Source organism: Elephas maximus, chromosome 9 (assembly GCF_024166365.1).
Source record: "Elephas maximus indicus isolate mEleMax1 chromosome 9, mEleMax1 primary haplotype, whole genome shotgun sequence".
Taxonomy (NCBI): Eukaryota; Metazoa; Chordata; class Mammalia; order Proboscidea; family Elephantidae; genus Elephas; species Elephas maximus.
In genome coordinates, this window is record NC_064827.1 from 36,730,371 (window position 1) to 36,755,732 (window position 25,362).

Sequence of the window (25,362 nt, forward strand, 5' to 3'; positions counted from 1 at the left end):
CCAACACTGTCCCTGAACTGCAACAAATTTGGGAATCACCATAAGAGATTTATAATATTCTTGTTCTTCTTTCAGAGATAATGGATTTTTTGTGTTCCACTTTTGTGAATTGTTTCCCAAACCTAGAATTAGAATTTTTTTTTTAATAAATTCAACCCTTTGTTTAAAATTGGGACTCGTACTTCTCGGAGGGAAGGTGAAAAAAATCAGAGATATTATCATGATTTGTGATACATAAAGATATACAGTATGTGATATAAATATTTCATGTGCGGGGGATGTTATTAGGGGAAAAAAAAAGTATAAAAAAGACTCCCGAGGGGACGGTAATGAAGAAAAAGTTGAGAAATGCTGGTGCACTGCATGAGTAAAAAGGCAAGGAATCTGTCAGCATTAGTTTTTATTTATATTTTGAGAAAGGAAACTCCAGGGAGTAAACAAATGTGCTGATGGCAGAATATTTCAGACACATTTCCCCAGGTCAAAGTAGATCCTTCTGAGATTTTGCTACTATGTACACACTGCTTGGTAAACTTTGCAGCTTCACAGCATATCAGAAGGAACTAGACTGCATCCTCTTCCTGTCTCTTCCCTTAGAGAAGCTTTTAGCTTTTCAGAGAGACCTGTTGTTAAAGGATGATAAACTTTACCCTATACCAACCAGCTCTTTTCTCCTAGAAAAAGCAATTTCTAGAGAAAATCAATTTGTATACTTCCTAAATTTATTTTCCTAATATTAATATATCTTCAAATTAAACTTGCAGTTAGATTTATATAGCCGTTTTCAGCAGACAGCTAAAATATCTACAAGTGCATTTCCTATTTAGGGCATTAAAATATCATAAGGCTATGACTTGTTCAGCACGTTGATTCTCCTCATAACTATTCCCAACCCTACAGAGATATGAATTCAACACCAAAAAGCCCCTTCTCCACAGCATTTAAGTCCTGCCATGTATCAGTTTTTGTTAAATATGGTTGGAGAATTAAAGGAGAAGTCTTTGAAAGGAGGGAGGCTAAGTGTTAAAAGCTGTGTATAAACTCCACCCCAATCTTTGTCTGACTACTGAACTATACATGCATCAGGTAGACTCCAGGGTAGAATGCAGCAGCTGGAAGCCGAAAGAACTGAGTAAAGATTTTAGATGGTGCTCATCCCAGTGGAGACAGAGTTAGGAGTTTGAATCCAGTGAAGTTTACTGCTCATTATAATAAAAATCAACACTCTTCAGAGGCACACAGTAGAACCCAGAGTCTCTACAACATATCATTTACAATGTTCACTTCACTATAAAAAATTACTAACGTGAAGAAACAGGAAAATGTGACTCAAGAGGAAAAGCAGTCACACTACACTGAACCTGAGATAATCCAGATATTGAGATGAAAAAAATGAGCCTGAGATAATTCAGATAGTAAAATGAAAGAAAAAAAAGATTTTAAAACTTTATAAACATGTTCAAGGGCTTAAAGAAAAACAAAGTCATAATAAATGAACAGATGGGGAATCTCACAGAGAAATGGAAATTACAAAAGAGAAACAAATGAAAATTCCATAATTGAAAAATACAACTAAAGAGAAAAATTAATAATCTTAATAGAAGATCAGAGACAGCAGAAAAAAGAATTATTGAACTTGAAGCTAGATAAATAGAAATTATCCAATCTGAAGAGTAAATAAAAATGGAACTGAGATGACCTGTGGGACAAAATCAGGTTGTCTAACACGCATGTAATTGGAATCCCAGGAGGAGAGAAAGAATAAGGGAGAAAATATAATTGAAAAAATAATGGCTGAAAATTTCCCAAATTTGATGAAAAACTTAAGTTTACAGATCCAAGGAGCTCACTGTAATCCCAAGCAGAATTAATACAAAGAAAATCATACCTAAGCACATGTAATCAGTGAAAAAGTATGTATTTAGAGAATGTTCCTGACCCCTGCCATATGCTCTATGGCCCTCTTTACTACTCTTCATAGCAGCTATCCAGTGTATTGTAAGTGCTTGTATAATTGCCTGGTTCCACCTCTAGAGCATAGCTCCTTGAGTGGAAACATTGTATTAATTTCCTAGTGCATAATAGAAACTTAGTACTTTTGAATGGAATAATGAGACACACACAAGGTATATATATATATATATAACTATAAAATTGTGCAATATATGTACGTGGCCCTGGTGGCACTGTGGTTGAGTGTCTGCTAACCAAAAGTTTGGCAGTTCAAAGCCACCAGCTACTCCTTGGAAACCCTATGGGGCACTTGTACTCCACCCTTAGGGTCATTATGAGTCGGAATTGACTCAATGGTAATGAGTTTTGTTTTGATCTCATAGTATATATCATTAAAAAAGAAAATTAGGTAAGAGAAAATACCTATGTATGTTTTTATATGTTTGTGTGATCATGGAGGCGGGTGTGGCAAATATATATCAGACAGCACTGTTTAACCAAGAAAAGATTAATGGTTACAGTGAACATATGCTACTTGTATAGATATTCTCCTAAAACATAATTTTTAACGCTTGTATTACATTTCCTTATGTGAAAGGAATAAAACTTTGGTTAATTATGGCCTTGAATTCCTATGTTTCAGATAGTCAACGTCTACAGTTGGATCTACAGAAAATGGAGCTTCTGGAAAGTAAGATGACTGAGGAACAACATTCTCTAAAAGGTAAAATTAAGCAAATGACAACTGATCTGGAGACATATAATGATTTGCCAGCTTTGAAATCGTCAGGTGAAGAAAAGAAAAAGGTAAATACTAACAGACTCTTATAAAATTACAGTTCATATTGTTTCTTCTTGCTCAAATTTAACATAAATGTAGTCTATGGGATTTATTATTTTTAGTTGATTATTGACATATAAGCTAAGAAAAATTAATAAAACTGTTTACATGTAAGGAATTTAGAATGACTTAAAATTTTAAACAGAAGACAAAAATCAAAAAGCAAGAGATAAGCTACTGCTTAAAAACCAATTGCTGTTTACTTGACTCCAACTCTTGATGACCCCGTCAGCGTCGGAGTAGAATTGCCCTCCCTAGGGTTTGCGGTGGATGATTTTCAGAAGTAGATCACCAGGCCTTTCTTCTGAGGAGTCTCTGGATGGACTTGAACCTTCAACCTTTTCATTAGCAGCTGAGAACATTAGCCATTTCCACCACCTAAAAAAAAAAAAATTTTTTTTTTTTTAGGAACTCCAAGCTGCTACTTCACACAGAGCATTTGACCAAATGTAGATTTGATTATGACACTTCCATACTTAAACTTGTCAGTGGCTTTTCATTGCTATTTACATTTATAATTTAAATTTGGTGAGGTAGGGACAGGTAACAGCATTGAGTTAATCTTTATATAGTTAATGTTAACCTAGCTTTTTCTAGTTCAAAGGATATTTTTACAAACATGTTTTAGAGTACTTACAGCCTTGGTAAAATATATCAGAATACAGTCATGGAAATTATTTGTCAAGTACAGTTTGTGTTGGCTTACCAGATATTTACTATGGCCTGTTATTCTATTTCGGTCTATATAGAAACTACACCAGGAGAGAACAGTATTATCAACTCGTAGAAATGCCTTTAAGAAAATAATGGAGAAGTTAAACATTGAGTATGAGACACTAAAAACACAATTGCAAGAAAATGAGACACATTCTCAGGTAAGAAGAAAAAAAAATAATAGCTTCTGGAATTCATTTCTCCTTTTAGGCTACCTGTCCAGTTCTCTTAATTTGTATTTTTCACCCCAAAACAATCCTTATTTTTATTATTTTTTTATGTACTTTATATACTTTCCAGATTCTTCCTTCTGGCTCTGAAGATAGCCAGATTCTCGCCAATCGCCACTCAGAATGGATTAACTACTACTTTCCTCCTTCTGCAAGCCTGTATTAAAACCTACTGTTCTGGGCACAACCATTATGATATTCTGGGTACTAGCTTTAAAAAAATTTTAAAGTAAAGCATTTCTAGTGCAGAAACTTTGAAAATCCGTAAAAATCACAAAATAAACCCTAATGACTTATATCCCACAATCCAAAAGAGATAACTCTTGTCATTTTGCTGTGAGTCCTTCTAGTCTATGTGTATGTTTTATGTACACACACATTTATATATATACATAAATAGATGCATATTTACTTTTACATTTGCAGAAATGGTATTATATTGTTTTATTATTTGAAGCCTGCTTTTGATGATTTAACTATCATAAATACTACTTCTCCCTGTCAACAGATGTTTTTTCTAAAATATGATTGCTAATAGCTGTATAATATTCTACTCCCCTATTATAGGACTTTTAGGTTATTTCTGGTTTTAAAATCACTGGTTTCATATCACTCATCCCACTACTAATTACCTGAACAATGTCTGAGGTTATTCTAGATTATGAACACTGTGAGAAATGTCTGTCTTACTCACTTTATCCTCGTAAATGTTAGTGGTTGACACATAATACATGTTCAATAAGTATTTGTTGGATGACTGAATAAAGCGCTATATGTCATGGGCAAAATCAGTGATTATGGTTTGAAAAAGATTGGCTATTTTCATATCTATTAGTCTGTATTAGCAATTTTCAACTCTAGTTTATAAATGTTAAATGCGTTAAAAGTTTATTCCTTTTCTTTATATAGTAATATGATCATGGTAGAGAACAATAATGTCACTTGATTTCCCACTACCTAGAAATAACCAGTGTTAACATTTTGGTATAATATCCTTGTAGACTTTTTGTAATTATACATGCATAGTAATAATATTGTTTCTTTTATAAAAAATTGAAATCATACATATAGCCTTTAAACATTTATTTTCTTAAATATTTTCATGCTCTTTGCTTTTCCAATGACGTCATTTTCACGACAGCAGCTGTTCCATTATATGGATGTACCATTTTTAAAAAAGATATGCCTTATAGTCTTCTGAAAGGAGTAGAGTTTCGTAGAAGTTTTGCCACACTACTAAAAGCTTATAAGTCACTAAATTACATGATTCAAATTACCAGTCAGCTATTCCGTCTCTACTTCATAATATACAAACCTAGATACAGAGATGTAAGTGGCAAAATCTTGGACTGTTTAGAGTGGAGATAGGTGCTGGAAAAGAAATGTAAGAAAAAGTTTGTGATGTCGTTGCCTTGAATAGCTCTTAGAAAGATTGATGTTTCTTATGGAATATTGATTGGCCCTCCTCTTCCACTGAATACATGACTTAAGGAGGAAAACACTTGCAAACACTATTTTTACAGCCAGTCAGTGGCTACTTGTTTATTCCCACATTAAGTGGAATCATATTTCTAACTCTGCCATAACCCACAATTTAAAATCCTTTTCTGTAATATTTGATCAAATGAAAGCTGTTTTCTTGGAAAATGGTTTTTGGCATCTGTAAATAATTTTAGTCAACAGACTCTTGAAATAAGGTATGTTTTTGTTATCGGGTGTTGAGTCAATCCTGACTCATAGCGACCCCATATGACAGAGTAGAACTGCCCCATGGGGTTTTCTTGGCTGTAATTTGTACAAAAGCAGATCACCAGATCTTTCTCCCTCAGAGCCAGCCACTGGGTGAGATTGAACTGCCAGCCTTTCAACTGTAGCATTATTTGTGTAGCACTTAAGAGGTCTGTTGCATTTATAGCCACCTCTTTGTATGAAACAAAGAGCAAAAAGTCTGGTACTTGACCTTGCAAAAGATTACTAGAGATTTACTGCCAAAAAGTGCAGACTGCTTCCTTGAGTCCCTCCTAACTTTAAGACCCTATCTGGGGAAGCTAAATCTGATTTAGTAGTGCTAATTCATAACAGATACAGTTCACGTAATTAATTACAATTCACCCTAATATCTAGATTTATTCTCTTTGGAGGAAACAATGGGATGGATGCTACATCAGAACTGAACTTATGCCCTGAAAATAAGTTTAACATAAGGGTAGTAAGAAACATAATTAATGTTTCTTCCATAATCATATTTTTTAAAAAGATCATTACTTCTTCGAAATGCCCAGGATGAACATTATTTTAGTGTTTCGTTTTCCAGACAGTCCTTTGCCTATGGAAAAAACTGTGTGCATCTTAAAAAAGAAACACCATAACCCAGAGTTACAAGGTTAATTAAATCAGAAAAACAACTTAATTCTATAACAGTAAAATTGTCTTCTGAGGAAGCAACCATCAATATAATATCCACATTAGCTTCCTGTTGATGCAGAAATTATTGTAACTGTGCCAACTTTTTGCCAGCTCTTGTATAATCTTCACACTGCAGCTCTGTTCTTATCACAGCCTGTGGAATTAGACAGGAAATTTAGCCCTGGAAATAAGGAAGTTTCTCCTATATAGCTGAACCTTTGACAATGTTAGAATATATATTACATTTGTAGCAGTAGATGTCCAGATTTCAAGGAGAGAGTCCTATCATGTCCTGTTCTTCTTTTCAGGTTCTTTTAGGAAGAGAAAAACCATAAATTGCTTTCAGTTGCGATGTTCATTGATGTAATATTTTCTAGTTAAAATAAATGCATCGAGTAAAACCAATTACAGAATTTAGATTTATTTATTAATGTGTTTACCGTTGCTTAATTTTTCCTAAATTTCTTTTTTATCTACCATGGCTTTATGTCAGTAAAAGTTGAAATTTTTTTCTTATCCTGTTAAAAGGATGCATAATTGTTTGAATCTTGGGTACTTGTTAACATTTTTCTTTTGTGTTTTTAGCTTACAAATTTGGAGAGGAAGTGGCAACACTATGAGCAAAATAACTTTGTGATGAAGGAATGTATCCTTTAAAAAGCTGAAACTGAACTTGACATTGATTTTTTTCTAGCAGTTTCTTTAAAGACTTTTAAATTCTTTAAAACTCAATTAAGTACACATTTATCAAATGCCTAATATGTACAAAACATTGAGCTAAAACATCTGGGCAATGAATTAAAAAGACTTAGTTTTTACTCTATAAGAGAGATATAAATATATATATGTGTATATATATATTTATATATGTATACACACATATACCAAAGTACCTAATAGAAAGCACACTTTGGGAAATACCAAAAAGGGGTACAAATCATAATGTGGCATGAGTATAAAGTACATAGATTTTAGAATTAGGTCTGATCTAGTTTTAAATGTTGAGTCTAGCACTTAAAACTATAGGCTTTGAGAAATTTATTTAATCAGCCTCAATTTTATCATCACTATAGTGAAATTAATATTTCTTTCTCTAAGAATCAGGAGAATTATATATAAAAATAGATATAGCTATATATGCGTATATGTAACTATTTTAAAAAAAATTGCCATCAAGTTGATTCCAATTCATAATGATCCTATAGGACAGAATAGAACTGCCCTATAGGGTTTTCAGGTAGCACCTGGTGGATTCAAACTGCCAACCTTTTGTTTAGCAGCTGATTTCTTAACCACTGCGTGACCAGGGCTTCATATATAACTATAGAAACCAAAACCAAACCAAACCAGTTGCTGCCGAGTTGATTCTGACTCGTATAAAAGATATATATGTTATTGTTTAAATGCTGTAGCTTGGATATCTGGGCTGCAAAGGGAGATAAACAAGTAAGGTCATGAAAAATTTGACTTTCAAGCTCATCCCTCTTTGAATTGAATGTGATTTTATTTGTACCAAGATGAGACTCTCTCCCATCTACTCACTTAGGAGACAACAATTGCTGAGGAAACGTATTGCGGAGTTGTAAGAAACGCTTCTCCAAAAGTTGTTACCTGTTTCCTTCTTTGACCTTTTCAAGGACATCTGTGCTTGGAGAACCAGATCTTGATTCACTGCTAGCATAGGCCGTCCTTTAGGATGCTGCCGACCTGCAGCTCAGGGGCAGCATGGACCCAGGCTTACCTCCAGTTAAGAAGCTTTAGGTGCTCTATTCCTATTGGTAGTTGTCATGGATTGACTTGTGTCCCCCCGCCCCAAATATGTGTCAACTTGATTAGGTATTGTGTGGTTGTCCTCCATTTTGTGATTGTACTTTTGTGTTAAAGAGGATTAGGGTGAGATTGTAACACCCTTACCCAGGTCACATCCCTGATCCAGTGTAAAGGGAGTTCTCCTGGGGTGTGGCCTGCATCACCTTTTATCTCTCAGAGATTAAAAGGAAAGGGAAGTGAGCAGAAAGGGGGGACCTTACACCACCAAGAAAGCAGTGCCAGGAGCAGAGCCTGTCCTTTGGACCCAGGAGCCCTGCATGGAGAAGCTCCTAGTCCAAGGGAAGATTGATGAGAAGGCCAACAGAGAGAGAAAGCCTTCCCCTGGAGATGACACCCTGAATTTGGACTTCTAGCCTACCAGACTGTGAGAAAGTAAATTTCTATTTGTTATAGACATCCACTTGTGGTATTTCTGTTACAGCAGCACTAGATGACTGAGACAGTAGTACAGCTTAGTTTAAAAACAGAAAACTTATAATCACAATATGCTAAAGTCCAGATTTTGTGCAACATCAAGAAAGTGATTTTAAATCAGAACAAAGTCTAGAAATTTGCCCGAAATTCTATATTTTACTCTAGAGAACTTGATTCTTCTGAATACTAGATTGTTCCAAAAATAGAATTAGTTTTAGATACATAACATTAAATGTAAAAAAAGCCTTTATGCTGTAGGTAAACCTTTTGAAACAAATTTTACTTGGCCTTTCAGATTTTAATTGATGCTTAATCTGTTAAAATGACAGTAGATTTTTAAAAAATATTCTAATTATGCTTTTTCTATACCATCTTCAGTTTTCATTTAAAAAATTACTGGTATGATTTGATTCCTTTCTGATCCATAATTAGGTTAATATTTCTATTGACAGTGTTTCCCCTTAACTCGTAATTAGTCATAGCAACCAAGAGTCAAGAGAGTGATTACCGACCAATTATGAAGAATGTGAGCAAGCAGATTGCAGAATACAACAAAACCATCGTGGATGCTCTACATAACACTAGTAGAAACTGAGTCTAACCCAACTGCAAGTCCCCATATAAGTATCCTCTTGCTGCTAAACTTTGTACAAGCTGACTGTAAAACAGAAGCTTCCCCTTGGAAAGTTTTACTTAAAATTTCTGAACGCTATAATTGTTGTGGCCTCTTTGATAAGAGATATTTTAAATAACATAATAGTTCAATAATGTACTTATAAAAAAGTAACTTCTTTTTATGATATTTTTATTTGTTTTGTAGTGTTGATAAAAATATCTTAAAGAACGGGGCGAAACTAAAAGTGACCATCAAGAGTTCATTCAAAGGAATCACCTTTTCAGGCGTCAGCTCTAGGAGGGATGCCTGGAGTGTGATGCAGATTTAGTGCTTATATCAACCTTATCAATTTTTGCTTCTAGAAAAAGACAGTAAGAATACAAGGGAGACATTTAGCTTTGAGCCTTATTTCTCAGAGTATATTTGATGTATTTTAGAGCATATAAAGCCACAGGTAAATATATAGCATATTCTTTACATATCAGCTGTTCCTAAAGATTTGTAAATAAAAGCTTTTAATCTTTGTGTTATTAAAAGATTCAGCCACATGTCATGCCAGGAAAAACATGAGGTTTAGAAGGAATGCTGTGCATGTGGTGGGCTGTTTTGGGCTGTGGCTACTGTTGTTCATTCCCACTGTAGAGTACACATTGATGCTCTTGTACCGTTAGGACGACCTGAAGAGATTGATTTATAAGCATTAGCCAGCACATTGGAAAGGAGAAACTAGAAGAAGTAGACTTATATAGTATTTATCCAGCATTGTTCAGGGGAGAGAGGCGGAGAATCTGAGAGATATTATAATAACTAAAGATGTATTTATCCTCTCTTGTGGGACAGGAATGAGTCACCTTGGCCCACAGAAAATATTCTTTTAAACTTTTCCTTTAGCCTAAAATATTCTTTAAAAATGTTCTCCTTTAGCTCTGATCTCATGTTCACAAAGTATCTCTAGTCTATATTCCTGAAACAAAGCAAACTGATTTCTTAAAAAACGACAGCAACAAAAGAAGAAAACAGCTGTATTGAGATATGATTTACATCCATAAAATTTACCTGTGCATGTTGCTTTCTTGAAGTAAGTATTTCCCACTGTAAATTATTGAACTTTAGTCTGTGTGAGTTTAGGTAGTGGAGTGAGCGTTGTTGACCTCGGTTAACTTTCTATTACTGATATGGCTGAAGGTCCTGTACAGTGATGCATCCATTAAGGCGACAGCTTTTCACATATCTTCCTCAGATCCTCAGTTCCTCAAGTTATTAGTAGCTGTTAGACCACCAAAGGATCCATAATCAAAGAAATTTCAGAAACACTCTTTGAAACAAAAGTAAATTGTTTTTCTTCTTGACTGCTCAAAGCCCTTAATATGCTAATATCCAATAATCTCAAGAGAAGTAAATCCATAGTGTATTACCAAACATATTTGTCCTCAGGACCTTTATTTTCACAGAGTACAGGTCACATGAGACATGTGTTCTAAGAAATAGACTTTCTACAGCTAATATACTTTATACACCAATAGCATGTCATCCTTTCAAGTCTTTTGGATGGTTATTTGCCTTCTCCAAGTGACTCCTGAATGTGTCCCTTTCTAGCCACCATAGATTTCTTTGACCATGGTTGTAGAATTTTCCTTTGGAAATTGGGAGCAGAAAATATTTATTAAATTTAAAGGCAAAAAAATAAAATAAAATTTTTTATCTTTATGCTTCTGGAGGTTAAAGAGAATGAAGTCTTAAATTCTGTAGAAATAAAAAGTATTGGATTTTGATGAGTTTGTCTAGCCTTTCATTCATTCCTGAAGTATTACTGTAAGTCGGTGATTAGAAGACTCTTTCTGAATATGTCTGACTCCTGGAAAATGTTCCTCTTCTATACAGTAATAACCACAGGTATGAGTGCATGTGTGGCTTAGGCTAAAGAACTGACTCGTACATTTCTTTACCACACTATTTCTGCTTCTTAGATACTTCCAAGGAGGAAAAGAATCTGGGAAACATATTTGTGGACAGGTAACCTTTGTTTCCCCCTTTTCAAAGAGAATTCAAATGCCTCTATGTTTTACTAACTTTATAATTTTTTACTATTAATAAGTTTTCCCTGAATGGTGAGATTGTGGGTGACTTTAGTTTCCATTGTGTTTTTTTGCACTTTCAAAATTGTCTCTAGGATGTAATATGATGCTTAGAAATGCAATAGAAATTCAGATAAAGTCCTGTACATAGTTTGTACCTTAACTTGTGGAAAGCATATGTGCACTAATTCACTCTAACTAGGACTGAGCCAGTCTTTAACCAGAAAGAAAGTAGGAGTTAGGTTAGCCTATCCATTAAATACATGTGTTTGCGTTATAGCAATGGGAAGTTTGGCAGAAAAAAAAATCATTGAAAATTTCTTGAAAAAAGGAAGGTTTCCAACTTCCCTTCCAAATTACTCATCTTATATATTATATTTGGGAAACATAATTGAGTAGAATTTCTTTAAACTAAAATGTGTTATCTGAGGGAAATTCTCGTTCATGTCTTCCTTCCTCTCAGAGCCTTCCAACAAACCCAACAAGAATATTCTCTGCTGGGATAGAGCTGGAGACTAATATCTATACAAACCGGCTCTTCCTCAGTCTGTACAGTACTCAGTAAGTTCTATTTGCATTAAAATAACACCTTGCAAGTCATGTGGAAAGAAGCTACAGACTGAACAAACATGCTGAGTAATGAAGACCAACATGGGAAAGCTAGCAAGTCTTTGTTTTTCCTGTCCTTATCCTCTATCAATAAGTAAATATGACTTCTCGATACTCTTTGACTAACTGGGGAGTCCTTCCTGTGGCCAATAATCTGGTCTCGCGTTAAGGTGCAGAATTCAGTGCCAGGATCAGAGCGTGGAGTAGTGCCATTCACACTAGAGATAAAAGGCTAGTTAGTGGTAACTCCAGGGTTCTTCTGTCCCCTGGGCCAATTTTTCTGTAGCTCTTTCCTTTTGCTATACAATTCCAGCATAAACAACCTTAGTAAATTTTACTGTTTAGATTTAAAGAAGAAATGAAGAATATACCACTATGGAATTGTAATCTATTGTATTTTTCATTTCATGTAGCTTTTTAAATAAAGTAGGTTATATTGTAAAACTACAGATCCACAGTTTGAGAACTGAAACTGAATATCTTTACAAAGACGTTTTTAATACAAAGGTAGAAAATTCAGAAAAGACAGATAAGCAGAATGAAGAGAAAAATTACCTTTGATTTCACTAGCCTCTTTTGATGTACATCTGTCATACATATCTACGTTGTTGTTGTTAGGTGCCATCGAGTCAGTTCCGACTCATAGCGACCCTATGCACAACACAATGAAGCACTGCCCGGTCCTGAGCCGTCCTTTCAATCGTTGTTATGCTTGAGCTCATTGTTGCAGTCACTGTGTCAATCCACCTCTCTGAGGGTCTTCCACTTTTCCACTGACCCTGTACTCTGCCAAGCATGATGTCCTTCTCCAGGGACTGATCCCACCTGACAACATGTCCAAAGTATGTAAGATACAGTCTTGCCATCCTTGCCTTTAAGGAGCATTCTGCCTGTACTTCTTCTAAGACAGATTTCTTCATTCTTTTGGCAGCCCATGGTATATTCAATATTCTTCGCCAACACTACAATTCAAAGACATCAATTCTTGCTCAGTTTTCCTTATTCATTGTCCAGCTTTCACATGCATATGATGCGATTGGAAATACCATGGCTTGGGTCAGGCGCACCTTAGTCTTCAAGGTGACATCTTTGCTCTTCAACACTTTGAAGGGGTCCTTTGCAGCAGATTTACCCAATGCAATGCATCTTTTGATTTCTTGACTGCTGCTTCCATGGATTTAGATTGTGGATCCAAGTAAAATGAAATCCTTGACAACTTCAGTCTTTTCTCCGTTTATCATGATGTTGCTCATTGGTCCAGTTGTGAGGATTTTTGTTTTGTTTGTGTTGATGTGCAATCCATACTGAAGGCTGTGGTCTTTGATGTTCACTAGTAAGTGCTTCAAGTCCTCTTCACTTTCAGCAAGGAAGGTTGTGTCATCTGCATAACGCAGGTTGTTAATGAGTCTTCTTCCAATCCTGATGCCCCGCTTTTCTTCATATAGTCCAGCTTCTTGAATTATTTGCTCAGCATACAGATTGAATGTTGTTGTTGTTGTTAGGTGCCGTCGAGTTGGCTCCAACTCATAGCGACCCTATGCACAACAGAACGAAGCACTGCCCGGTCCTGTGCCATCCTTACAGTCATTGTTATGCTTGAGCTCATTGTTGCAGCCACTCTGTCAATCCACCTCGTTGAGGGTCTTCCTCTTTTCCACTGACCCTGTACTCTGCCAAGCATGATGCCCTTCTCCAGGGACTGATCCCTGTAGAATACATTGAATAGGTACGGTGAAAGAATACAACCCTTACGCACACCTTTCCTGACTTTAAACCAATCAGTATCCTCTTGTTCTGTCTGTACAGCTGCCTCTTGATCTATGTAAAGGTTCCTCATGAGCACAATTAAGTGTTCTGGAATTCCCATTCTTCGCAATGTTATCCATAGTTTGTTATGATCCACACAGTCAAATGCCTTTGCATAGTCAGTAAAACACAGGTAAACATCATTCTGGTATTCTCTGCTTTCAGCCAGGATCCATCTCACATCAGCAGTGATATCCCTGGTTCCAGGTCTCTACTGAAACCAGCCTGAATTTCTGGCAGTTCCCTGTCGATATACTGCTGCAGCTGTTTTTGAATGATCTTCAGCAGAATTTTGCTTGCCTGTGATATTAATGATATTGTTCTATAATTCCCACATTCGGTTGGATTGCCTTTCTTGGGAATAGGCATAAATATGGATCTTTTTCAGTCAGTTGGCCAGGAAACTGTCTTCCATATTTCTTGGCATAGACGAGTGAGCACCTCCAGCGCTGCATCTGTTTGTTGAAACATCTCAATCAATAATCCATCAATTCCTGGAGCCTCGTTTTTTACCAATGCCTTGAGAGCAGCTTGGACTTCTTCCTTCAGTACCATCGGTTCCTGATCATATGCCACCTCTTGAAATGTTTGAAAATTGACTAATTCTTTTTGGCATAAAGACTCTGTATTCCTCCCATCTTCTTTTGATGCTTCCTGCCTCGTTTAATATTTTCTCCGTAGAATCCTTCACTATTGCAATTCGAGGCTTGAATTTTTTCTTCAGTTCTTTCAGCTTGAGAAACACCAAGCTTGTTCTTCCCTTTTGGTTTTCCATCGCCAGCTCTTTGCACATGTCATTATAATACTTTACTTCTGTATTCTCGAGCTGCCCTTTGAAATCTTCTGTTCAGTTCTTTTACTTCATCAATTTTTCGTTTTGCTTTTGCTGCTCCACGCTTGAGAGCAAGTTTCAGAGTCTCCTCTGACATTCATCTTAGTCTTTTCTTTCTTTCCCATCTTTTCAGTGAACTCTTGCTTTCTTTATGGGTGATGTCCTAGATGTCATTCCACAACTCACCTGGTCTTCGGTCACTAGTGTTCAGTGCATCAAATCTATTCTTGAGATGGTCTCTAAATGCAGGTGGGATATACTCAAGGCCATATTTTCTCTCGTGGACTTGCTCTGATTTTCTTCAGTTTCAGCTTGAACTTCCATATGAGCAATTGATGGTCTGTTCCACAGTTGGCCCCTGGCCTTGTTCTGACTGATGACATTGAGCTTTTCCTCGTCTCCTTCCACAGATGTAGTCAGTTCGATTTCTGTGTGTTCCGTCTGGCGAGGTTCATGTGTATAGTCACCATTTATGTTGGTGAAAGAAGGTATTTGCAGTGAAGAAGTCGTTGGTCTTGCAAAATTCTATCATTCGATCTCTGGCATTTTTTCTGTCACCAAGGACATATTTTCCAACTACTGATCCTTCTTCTTTGTTTCCAACTTTCACATTCCAATCACCAGTAATTAACAATGCATCTTGACTGCGTGTTTGATCAATTTCAGACTGCAGCAGCTGATAAAAATCTTTTATTTCTTCATCTTTGGCCCTAGTGGTTGGTGCGTAAATTTGAATAATAGTCGTATTAACTGGTCTTCCTTGTAGGCATGTTGATATTATCCTATCACTGACAGCATTGTACTTCAGGATAGATCTTGAAACATTCTTTTTGACCATGAATGCACCTCCATTCCTCTTCAAGTTGTCATTCCCAGCATAGTAGACTGTATGATTGTGTGATTCAAAATGACCAATACCAGTCCATTTTAGCTCACTAATGCTAGGATATCGATGGTTATGCGTTCCATTTCATTTTTGACGATTTCCGGTTTTCCTAGATTCATACTTCATACGTTCCAGGTTCCGATTATTAATGGATGTTTACAGCTGTTTCTTCTCATTTTGAGTCACGCCGCATCAGGAAATGAAGGTCCTGGAAGCTTTACTCCATCCACGTCATTAAGGTCCACTCTACTTTGAGGAGGCAGCTCTTCCCCAGTCATCTTTTGAGTGCCTTCCATCCTGGGAGGCTCATCTTCCTGCACTATATCAGACAATGTTCCGCTGCTATTCATAAGGTTTTCACTGGCTAATGCTTTTCAGAAGTAGATTTCTGGGTCCTCCTTCCTAGTCTGTCTTAGTCTAGAAGCTCAGCTGAAACCTGTCCTCCCTGCATGACCCTGCTGGTGTCTGAATACCAGTGGCATAGCTTCCAGCATCACAGTAACACACAAGCCCCCACAGTACGACAAACTGGCAGACACGTGGGGGATACATATCTGTAATATTTATATATTTTTAATAAAAGTTTTTAAAAATTTAAGCTTTTGCTATTGATAATTTTAAAAACGTTATTACATCTCATTATGTATTCTTATACAGCAGTATGTTTAAGTCTGAATATTATTCCATTATAGAATACTTTTTAAAGACAAGCCCCATATTGTTAAATGAGGTTTGTAGTGTAGAAGTTAAGTGCAAGCTTTGGATCAGATCACTATGCGTTTGAATCCAGGCTCCACCACTAACTTGTTATATGACCTCGTGGAATTACTAAGTCTAGATTTCAGTTTCTTCAACTTTAAGATGGAAGAATAATGATTGCTCTCAGAAACATGGCATGATTAGCAGTATTCGAGTATCCTGGTTTCCTTGGACATATACCAGCACTGATATAATCCAGATGGACAATGCACTACCTCATTGGTTTTTTTTTTTTTTTTTTTTAAAGAAACCAAAACTGTCTCTAATGCCATACAATTAGAAAATTTACTGTGTTCTAAATAAGAATGTACAGCATGGGTTTCATTCAAAGATAAAACCAAAATCTGATTTTTAAAAATCTATTTTAAAAATGTTTATCCATTTCAGCTTTGTAATTAAAGGACAAAAACTTAATGCCTAAGGCTAATTTGTTAAGGATATTAGACTATACTTTGCAGTCTCAGTATCTTCTCTTACAATGTAATGAACTGCTGTTCGGAAAACCTGACCGAATAACCTAAGGGAGAATAGGAGTAACGCGCATAGGAGTAGCCACAGTAACCAAGGCTGCTGTGCTTGGTCATTTTCTCTGTCTTACAGATCAGAATGATTACACATAAAGCAGCAGCTGTGCCACAGCTGGGAAAATAACACCTGTTGGAGAGTCCACACAAGAGAGTTGGGAGGAACACGAGTCCGAATTCACATGGTCTACTACCTAAAGGGAGGTTTAGACACACTAGATAAGCCTTTCACACAGGAATCAGAAAAACTAAAATGAGATTTTTAAGAATTCTTAATTTCTATTTTATTACAAAATCTTGTTGTAAAACAGTATTCTTACCATGATAAAAATATGGCAATACCACAGAAGAAAGGCAGACTTTATCAGTTAAAATTATATTTGGCACAGAGTCAAGAAAGAACTATTACTAAGTTAGCTCTTTAAGATTAGAAGACAATAGCTAAGTAACCAAACTGAAATATTATTTCTTTTCTGTGTTATCACTTTCAACAGCTAAACTCACTCTATTAGAGGAAGTCCAGACTGATGTGAAGGTGAAAATATTTGTTACAATTTATAAGCTCAGCCTGGATTTTGTTTATCAAGGGAAAATATAGTTCAGTTAAAAAAAAAAAAACCCCGCTCTCAATCGTTAATTGGCTTCTTGTTAAAATGAACTTTCCCTTAGTTTACTTGGGGAAGGAGGAGGCTGCCTTAGAGGGTGACCAGCCCACCCCTGTTCCCCACTGCCGAGGACAAAGCAGGGACCTTGTGTCTCAGAATTAGGGGAAATGGTTAAGAAGGAAAGGAAAAGAAAATTGCTTTTCCAGCTTCTTTAACTTCCCCATGCAGCCTACAAGAGAAAAGCAAGCATCCCCTGGGAGGAAATAACAAAAGTGCCAAACACTAGATGGATGGATGAAGCCTGCATCCCTGCAGTGTACTGCAACTGTAGCTGATATTATGCTGCACAACCTCCTGTCCCTTGCTTATGGTGGTTATCGGAAGGCCAGATGGACATTTACTACAAACTGGCCCTACCCTCATGGGGACCTCTACCCTTGAAGCTGTTCCTTGGCTTAGTTCCTTTTCCTGCCATAATTATCAAAGTCAGCGAAGAGGGTCTGTTGAAGCTGTAAAAGTTCAGTTGCTCATTCCCTTTTCCTAAGCTGCAAGGCACACTTGAGGTGGCCAAGTAGATCTGAATAGCTGTTCGCAAGAAGCCTTCAGAGATAACTAATTGAAGGGAGTGTTGCGTAATAAAAGATAAGCAAGCTGCTTCTTACAAAACTACTCACCACTGTTATCTCTAAGACGTCTTCATCTCAGCCAAAAAAAACCCAAAAGTTTCTGTGGTCCAGTGTCTTAATTGAGCATAGATTGAATTTTTAATACCAGGTTTGTGACTTACTACATGCACTGATATATCAGAATTTTGATTCCTAAGTTACTTCATGACCCCTCTGTGCACTGCCATTCCCTCCCACCCCAACAATAACCTCAACAAGGATCCCTAAAACCAAACTCATCACCGTCAAGTTGATTCTGACTCATCATAGCAAGTATTAATGCCATCTCTTAATTATCTTCTCAGTAAGAATTGTGGTATGAACTGATTAAAAGAATTTCAAAAACAGTATATTAAACAGATTATCTGAAATACCAAGCTAAAGCTTTGGCATTGTGTGGCCACAGCCTCCGAAATTGTAGTACAAACAAAAAAGCCATTTCCAAATGAGGACTGCAGAGGAAATTCAGCACGAAAACATTGCACCTCAAGTAAAGAGAAATTCCTGGGATTTTGACAGTGAGATATAAATTAAAATGGAGTGTCATGGTCACTACATCAGAAAGATTTTTTTCCTTAAAAATTACCAATGGAAAGAACAGATTTTTGCATCTAAACAAAGAAGCATTAAGTCCCCAGCAACAGGATATATCCTCATCGGTGATGGCCTACATCATTTTGTCTATTTTATTCATTTGGGTAATAGCCTTTTTGGTCCGTGATATTTTATGCCAAGTGAATTCCAGTAGAATGGCCTGCAGTGGTCTTCACCCTAGAGAAAGAGACAACCACTGGTTTCCAATATTCTGACTTTATCCCGATCTCATCTCTCATCTACCACATAAATATTAGAGATTTTTTTAAAACCTTTCTTCATTGAAGCAGCTACAGAAATCTAATCTCTGCAAAGATTTTCCTCACTTACTGCAAGAGATCGGCCCCTTGTTACCTAAGTTAGTCACACAGTTCCTGTGGTTCTTCCCTTCACCTTCTGAATCTTCTGCTTGTACGTAATTATTGAGGACTGCAGCAGAACTGAAAGGGCAAAGGATTTTGAGTCTGAAGAAGCACCTCTGCTGCTTATTAGCCCAAGGACTTTAGGCAAATCACTCGGCCTCCCTGAGCCTAGGGTTATTATGAGACCCACAAGCATCTAGTGTATGTGAAAGTGCTTTAATGTATAAAGTGCTGTATAAGATAAACCCCAAACCAAACCTGTTGCCATTGTCGATTCCAACTCATAGAGACCCTATAAGACAGAGTATAACTGACCCATACGGTTTCCAAGAAGTGGCTGGTGGATTCAAACTACCAACCTTTTGGTTAATGGCTGAGCATGTAACCACTGCGCCACCAGGCCTGTATAAAATAGTACTTACTGTATTTCTTTAACTCTTTCTCATCACCACCACATGCACACAGTTATGTCCATTAGTTCCCATTCTTCCCTCTCAGAATATAGCTGTCCCTTCTCAGAAGCCTATTTCTGTTCTTTTTTTAATTGTACTTTAGACGAAGGTTTACAGAGCAAAGTAGTTTCTCATTAAACAATTAATATACATATTGTTTTGTGATATTGGTTGACAACCCCACAACATGTCAACACTCTCCCCTTCTCGACCTTGGGTTCCCTGTTATCAGCTTTCCTGTTGCCTCCTGCCTTCTTGTCCTTGCCCTTGAGCTGGTGTGCCCATTTAGTCTTGTTTTGTTTTGTGGACTTGCCTAATCTTTGGCTGAAGGGTGAACCTCAGGAGTGACTTCAGTACTGAGTTAAAAGGGTGTCCAGGGGCTGTACTCTTGGGATTTTTCCAGTGTCTGTCAGACCGGTAAGTCTGTTCTTTTCTTTTGAGTTAGAATTTTCTTCATTTTCTCCAGTTCTGCCCGGGACCCTCTATTGTAATCCCTGTCAGAGCAGTCAGTGGTGGTAGCTGGGCACCATCTAGTTGTGTTGGACTCAGTCTAGTGGAGACTGTGGTAGTTGTGGTCCTTTAGTCCTTTGGACTAATCTTTCCCTTGTGTCTTTGATTTTCTTCGTTCTTCTTTGCTCCAGATGGGGTGGGATCAGTGGAGTATTTTACAAGGCTGCTCACAAGGTTTTAAGACCTCAGATGCTACTCACCAAAGTATCAGAAGCCTATTTCTTAGAAACGTAGTCATCCTTGTCTTCCGAGGCTCATTCCTCCACTGGTGCTTATCATAATCTTTCCAGATTCCTCAGGAACCTTCCTCTTATCTATTATTCCCTTTCTCCTATGGCTTCAGCCTTTGCTGCATTGATTTCTTCCTCTCAACATGGAAACGCTTTCATCTTCCTCCCATTACTTTCACATTCAGAGTTCTTAAAAGACTAATCTACTTCATATCTCATTCTCTTTTCTCCACACTGCTCTCTGCCACTAAAATTGTTCTTATTAATATCGCCAATGATATCTAAATTACTTAAATTAGTAGGCCCTTTTTATTTTATTCCAGCATAATTTCTCTGTAGCATTTCACTTTACTAACCACTCGCTTCTTGAAACTTTCTCTTCCTTTTGATTTCTAGGACATCACTTTCACTTGATTCTTCTGCCTTTTTGTTCATGCTTTTCCATAGATGTCTCTTCTTTTCTGCTTCTAAAAGAGGCTTAAGGAGTTTTAGCTTGCCACATTAAATAAATTCCTTCCTCTTAGCTATTTGAAAAATCTCAACGATCCCTATGTGTCAGGCTAATTTTGTACTATGATAGTGATTTTGTGGTTGGGATAACTATATAGTGAAAATTGAATCATGACAACTTATTTCCCATAGGCTTCTAAAGTGTCACTGTTGTATGTCATCGAGTCGATTTCAAGTCATAGTGATCCTATGACAGATTAGAACTGCCCCATAGGGTTTCCTGGGCTGTAATCTTTACTGGAGCAAATCACCAGGTCTTTTCTTCTGCAGAGTGGCTGGTGAGTTCAAACCACCGACCTTTTAGTTAGCAGCCAAGTGCTTAACCACTGCACTGTTAAAACCAAAAGATCAAACCTGATGCCATCGAGTCAATTCTGACTCATAGCGAGCCTACAGGACAGCATAGAACTGCCCCATAAAGTTTCCAAGGAGAGCCTGGCAGATTTGAACTGCCGACCTTTTAGTTAGCATCTATAGCACTTAACTACTACGCTGCCAGCGTTTCCATTGCACCATTAAACTGCACTATTAGGGCTCCTTAAACATCAGTGGGTGTAGATAATTTTTAGTAACAACTAAAATAGTTTAAAGGTATAAATAGCAGGAGCAGTAACAACAACAACAAAACACAACAAAAATCTCATTATCAAATGTGCCCTGAATGCTAGTTATGTGATTATAAAATACCAGGGTCACTAGAGCATCCTATCCTCCACTATTACTAGGCCACAAATATTTTCTTCCTCTTTAAGGTTGCCAGGTGGTAGGAAAAACTTCTTGCTCATTTCTACTGAACTATAAGGTCTTTTATCAGGCCGTGGGCTCCCTGCAGACACAGTTGATGTTTTAGTCATCTCTATTTGCTCTGCCAAACAGACCACCTGGCATATAAGCTCACAGTGAACGCGTATTGAACTGAATGAGTTTGGGCTGAGACAGACTTTCAAGGATTAAACCAAATTAAAAGGGCATGGAAGCCACTTTGGAAAACAACTTAGCAGTTTCTCAAAAGGTTAAATATAAATTTACCATATGACCTAGCAATTCCACTCATAGGCATATACCCAAGAGAACTGAAAATATATGTTCACACAAAAACTTGTACACAAATGTCCATAACAGCATTATTCATAATAGCCAAAAAGTGGAAGTAACCCAAATGTCCATCAGCTGATGAAGCGATAAACAAAATGTGGTAGATCTATTCAACGAAATATTATTCAGCCATTAAAAAGGAGTGTAGTACTAATATATGCTATAACATGCATGAACCCTAAAAACATGCTAACGGAAATAAGCCAGACCCCAAAGGCCATGTATTAAACAATTCTATTTATATGAAATGTCCAGAGTAGGCAAACCCATAGGCACAGAAGGGGGGTACATTAGTGATTGCCAGGGGTTGGGATTAGGGGGAATGGGAAGTGACTGCTAATGGGTACAGGTTTCTCTTTGAAGTGATGAAAATGTTTTGGCGTTAGGTGGTGGTGATGGTTGTACAACCTCATGAATGTACTAAAAACCACTGAATTGTGTGCTTTAAAAGGGTGGATTTTATGGTATGTGAAATACACGTCAATAAAAAAGGAACACTAACATGTGAGTTAAGGGAACCATATGTAAATCTAAAATAATAAATCTTTGGTTAATGTAGAAAGGTACTTAATAAAGTGACTCATTATTTTTTAAAGTGGGCATGGAAGTCGTGATACAGAGTTACTGGAAAGTGCTTTGAACATTCTCTGGGATTCTGCTGAGAAGCAGAAATGTCTAAAGCTTTGTTCTTCCTGCACTATTATTATAATTCAAGGTGACTATTTTGAAGCTTATTCAAAGACAGGCCAGGTTTCTGTCCCTCTGGAGATGTTAGATAGATGATGGATGGATGGATAGATAGATAGCCATGAGGAGGGATGGAAGAAGGGAGGAGTGGAGGGAGATGGATACAAAGTAGATAGATCAATAAATGGATAGGTGTTACAATTGTGAGAAAGATAAACAAGTACCAAGCTTGCTCTTATTCAAACATAACTCAGAAAGAGTTCCTTTTTTGTGTGTAGTATTGAAATTGGTGAGAATTTTGATAGCTTTTCTATTATAATACTTTGATGACTTCTGCAATTGATTTTGTTTGTCTTTTATTATGGTTGTAGAAACATTTGAGATTCATCATTTACACTCCATTTCTTAGCCTTTCCTCTAGGGTCAATTATTTGGTGATTTCTAGGAAGGAATTTGTATATATATATTATCCATTGCTTCTCTAAGAAAGCAAAGAAACATAAACGTGAGGGCATGGTAAATCAGTGTGGGTACAGACTTTAGACGACTATGCAACTTGTACATTTGGCAGTCATTTTAAACCTCTGTGGTGCTGCATTTGGAAAATGGGGGAAATAACTACTCTGTCAGAGCAAGATGGGGATTAAACAGATGACAAACCCAAACACCAAACCATTGCTGTTGAGTCGATTCCAACTCATAGCGACCCTATAGGACAGAGTAGAACTGTCCATAGGGTCTCCAAGGAGCACCTGGTGGATTTGAACTGCCAACCTTTTGGTTAACAGCCATAGCTCTTAACCACTACGCCATAATACATTAAAAATATTTTTAATTAAAAATATTTTAATGCATAATGTACAACTCATTCAAACAGCTGTTTTACAATAATTTGACTAGATCACACATCAAATCATATTTCTCAAAACATTATTGTATGCAATAACAGTTGTTTCTCAGGATGAGCTTATGTAGTGGTTACTTTCAGTTTTATAAGGCATACTACTACTTAAGATTAAATATTTGAAAAACATCAAAATGAGGATATAATTTATAATAGACTCTAACGAAAACCTCATGGTAAATTCTCATTCAGAAAGACTGGGGAGCAGGATGTTCTAGTCTGGTGCATATTCTGATAAGCTGAGTAGCCAATACTTAAGGCTAATTTTCAAAGAATTAGAATGCAATTAAATCCACCATTACACGAAAATCACACCAAAACTAATTTAACATTTGATGATTTAGAAAGTGCTTCAGAATCTTGCAAACCCACCTAAGTATCAATTGTTTTTCTATGGTATTTGAGAAAAATTTTTGGCTGTAAGTTTTTGGGTTATTTGGATTCTAGATAATTTTTTTTTTTTTAAGTAAAAGTAAGGAAAAAGAAGCAAAATGATTGTATCAAAAAAACTATGGCTATAAACCACAGAACAATACTAGGAAATATATACACTAAATTATTGCAGCACCAAGTTTAGTTACTCCCATACTTAAATTTTATTTTTTAAAAGCAAGAAATTTTTTTAATATTGAGCTACTGTTGTAGCTGTCCCGAGTTTGAATCCTGACCTCAGTCTTTCATGCCTTAAAGGTTGATTGAACTATGCGGAAGTGAAGCTACCTGATCCTGCGGAGGGAATACTGCCGTGGTGATTTAGAGCAGCCCTGTCCAAGCACCTGACTGGCCAGTAATATGAGCAACAAATATGAGACAAATTTTTAATTAAAAAATTTCTGGTACATACATTTAAGAAGTAAAAATAAACAGGTGAAATTCGTTTTAATAATATATTTATGTAACTCCCTATATCCAAAATATTGCTTCAACATGTAATCACTAGAAAAAATTATTAGTGAGATACTTTACTTTCTTTTTATCGTATTAAGCCTTTCAGACTAGACATATTTTAAGGGCTCAATAGCCACATGTGGCTAGTGGCTACATAATAGACCATGTAGATTCAGAATTTAGAGTTTTTATTTTAATTTCAACAAGGGCATAAGCCACAAAAATAAACCAACAAACTCATTGCTGTCGAGTTGCTTCCAACTCAGTGACCCTATAGGACAGAGTAGAACTGCCCCATCGGGTTTCCAAGGAGTGGCTGGTGGATTCAAATCGCCAACCTTTTGGTTAGCAGCCGTATCTCTTAACCACTGCACCACTAGAGGAAGCCAAATGGCAGTTTTGTTAGATAAAGAAAATCTGTCCCATAAGAAAAAAAAAAAACTTTCCTATGTGAGATTACAATCTAAATACTTTTTGCATTTCTCTTGGTTACATTTAAGTTATGGATATATTTTACTCAAGATGTATCTTAATTGGTTCAGTGAAGAAAATATATATATGTTTAACAGTTAGGAACATTTTGGATACTTTTTCTGAGTGGGGCCTCTGAAAGAACCTGACCGGCCAAATATACTCCAAGTTCAGTAATTGAAAATATGAGAGGATTTGTGAATTGTGTTGTTGAATACGCTAGTATTCAGAAACATTTTTGAAGCCTATATTATATGGTAGGAGCCTGGTGGCACAGTGGTTAAGTGCTCAGCTGCTAACCAAAAGGTTGGCAGTTGGAACTCATTAGCTGCTCCATGGGAGAAAGATGTGGGAGTCTGGTTCCATAAAGATTTACAGCCTCAGAAACCTTATGGGGCAGTTCTACTCTGTCCTATAGGGTCTGTATGAGTCGAAATCAACTCAATGGCAGTGGGTTTGATTTTTGGTTTTATGTCATATGGTATACATATTTCATATGATGCCATTATCAACGATATTTCCTTCATTTATTTATGGACCTAAATAGGACACTCTGGTTACTAGAGTTAAAAGCTTTGAATTATAGAGCCATTCTAAGAAAGCCTCTAAACTGAGACTTCCTTTGGGAAGAATCAGTACAGGTGAGTTTTTTTCAGCCTTTCCTCCTCTGCCCTCACCTCCCCTGCCAAAAAAGAATATCTAAAAGCCTATTTGACTGAGAATATCTTATATATTTAAAATAATGTTTAGATTGGGAACTAAGTTTAGATGAAGTTACGTACAGCTCTCCTTATGGGTTTATTTTAATGACATGACTTTTGACAGTCAATTATGAAATATTGTTACTTAATAAAAGTATTTAAAATAGGCTGGCTCACACAGATAAATTTATAT

General features: G+C 36.6%; 1 protein-coding gene across 5 annotated transcripts in view; it reads left to right on the forward strand.

Annotated features, from left to right (window-relative positions):
• Positions 1–25,362, forward strand: part of IFT74 (intraflagellar transport 74) — a 127,092-nt gene that overhangs the window by 76,001 nt on the left and 25,729 nt on the right. For 2 of the 5 annotated variants that reach the window (XM_049895993.1, XM_049895988.1), the window contains 4 exons: positions 2,597–2,760; positions 3,544–3,669; positions 6,730–6,790; positions 8,865–11,017. In XM_049895993.1, the coding sequence (XP_049751950.1) occupies positions 2,597–2,760; positions 3,544–3,669; positions 6,730–6,790; positions 8,865–8,983 (470 nt within the window). In that variant the 3' untranslated portion in view covers positions 8,984–11,017. Of the gene's footprint in view, positions 1–2,596; positions 2,761–3,543; positions 3,670–6,729; positions 6,791–8,864; positions 12,075–25,362 lie in introns of those variants that run through there. The other 3 variants (XM_049895992.1, XM_049895990.1, XM_049895989.1) reach the window with 3 other exon arrangements.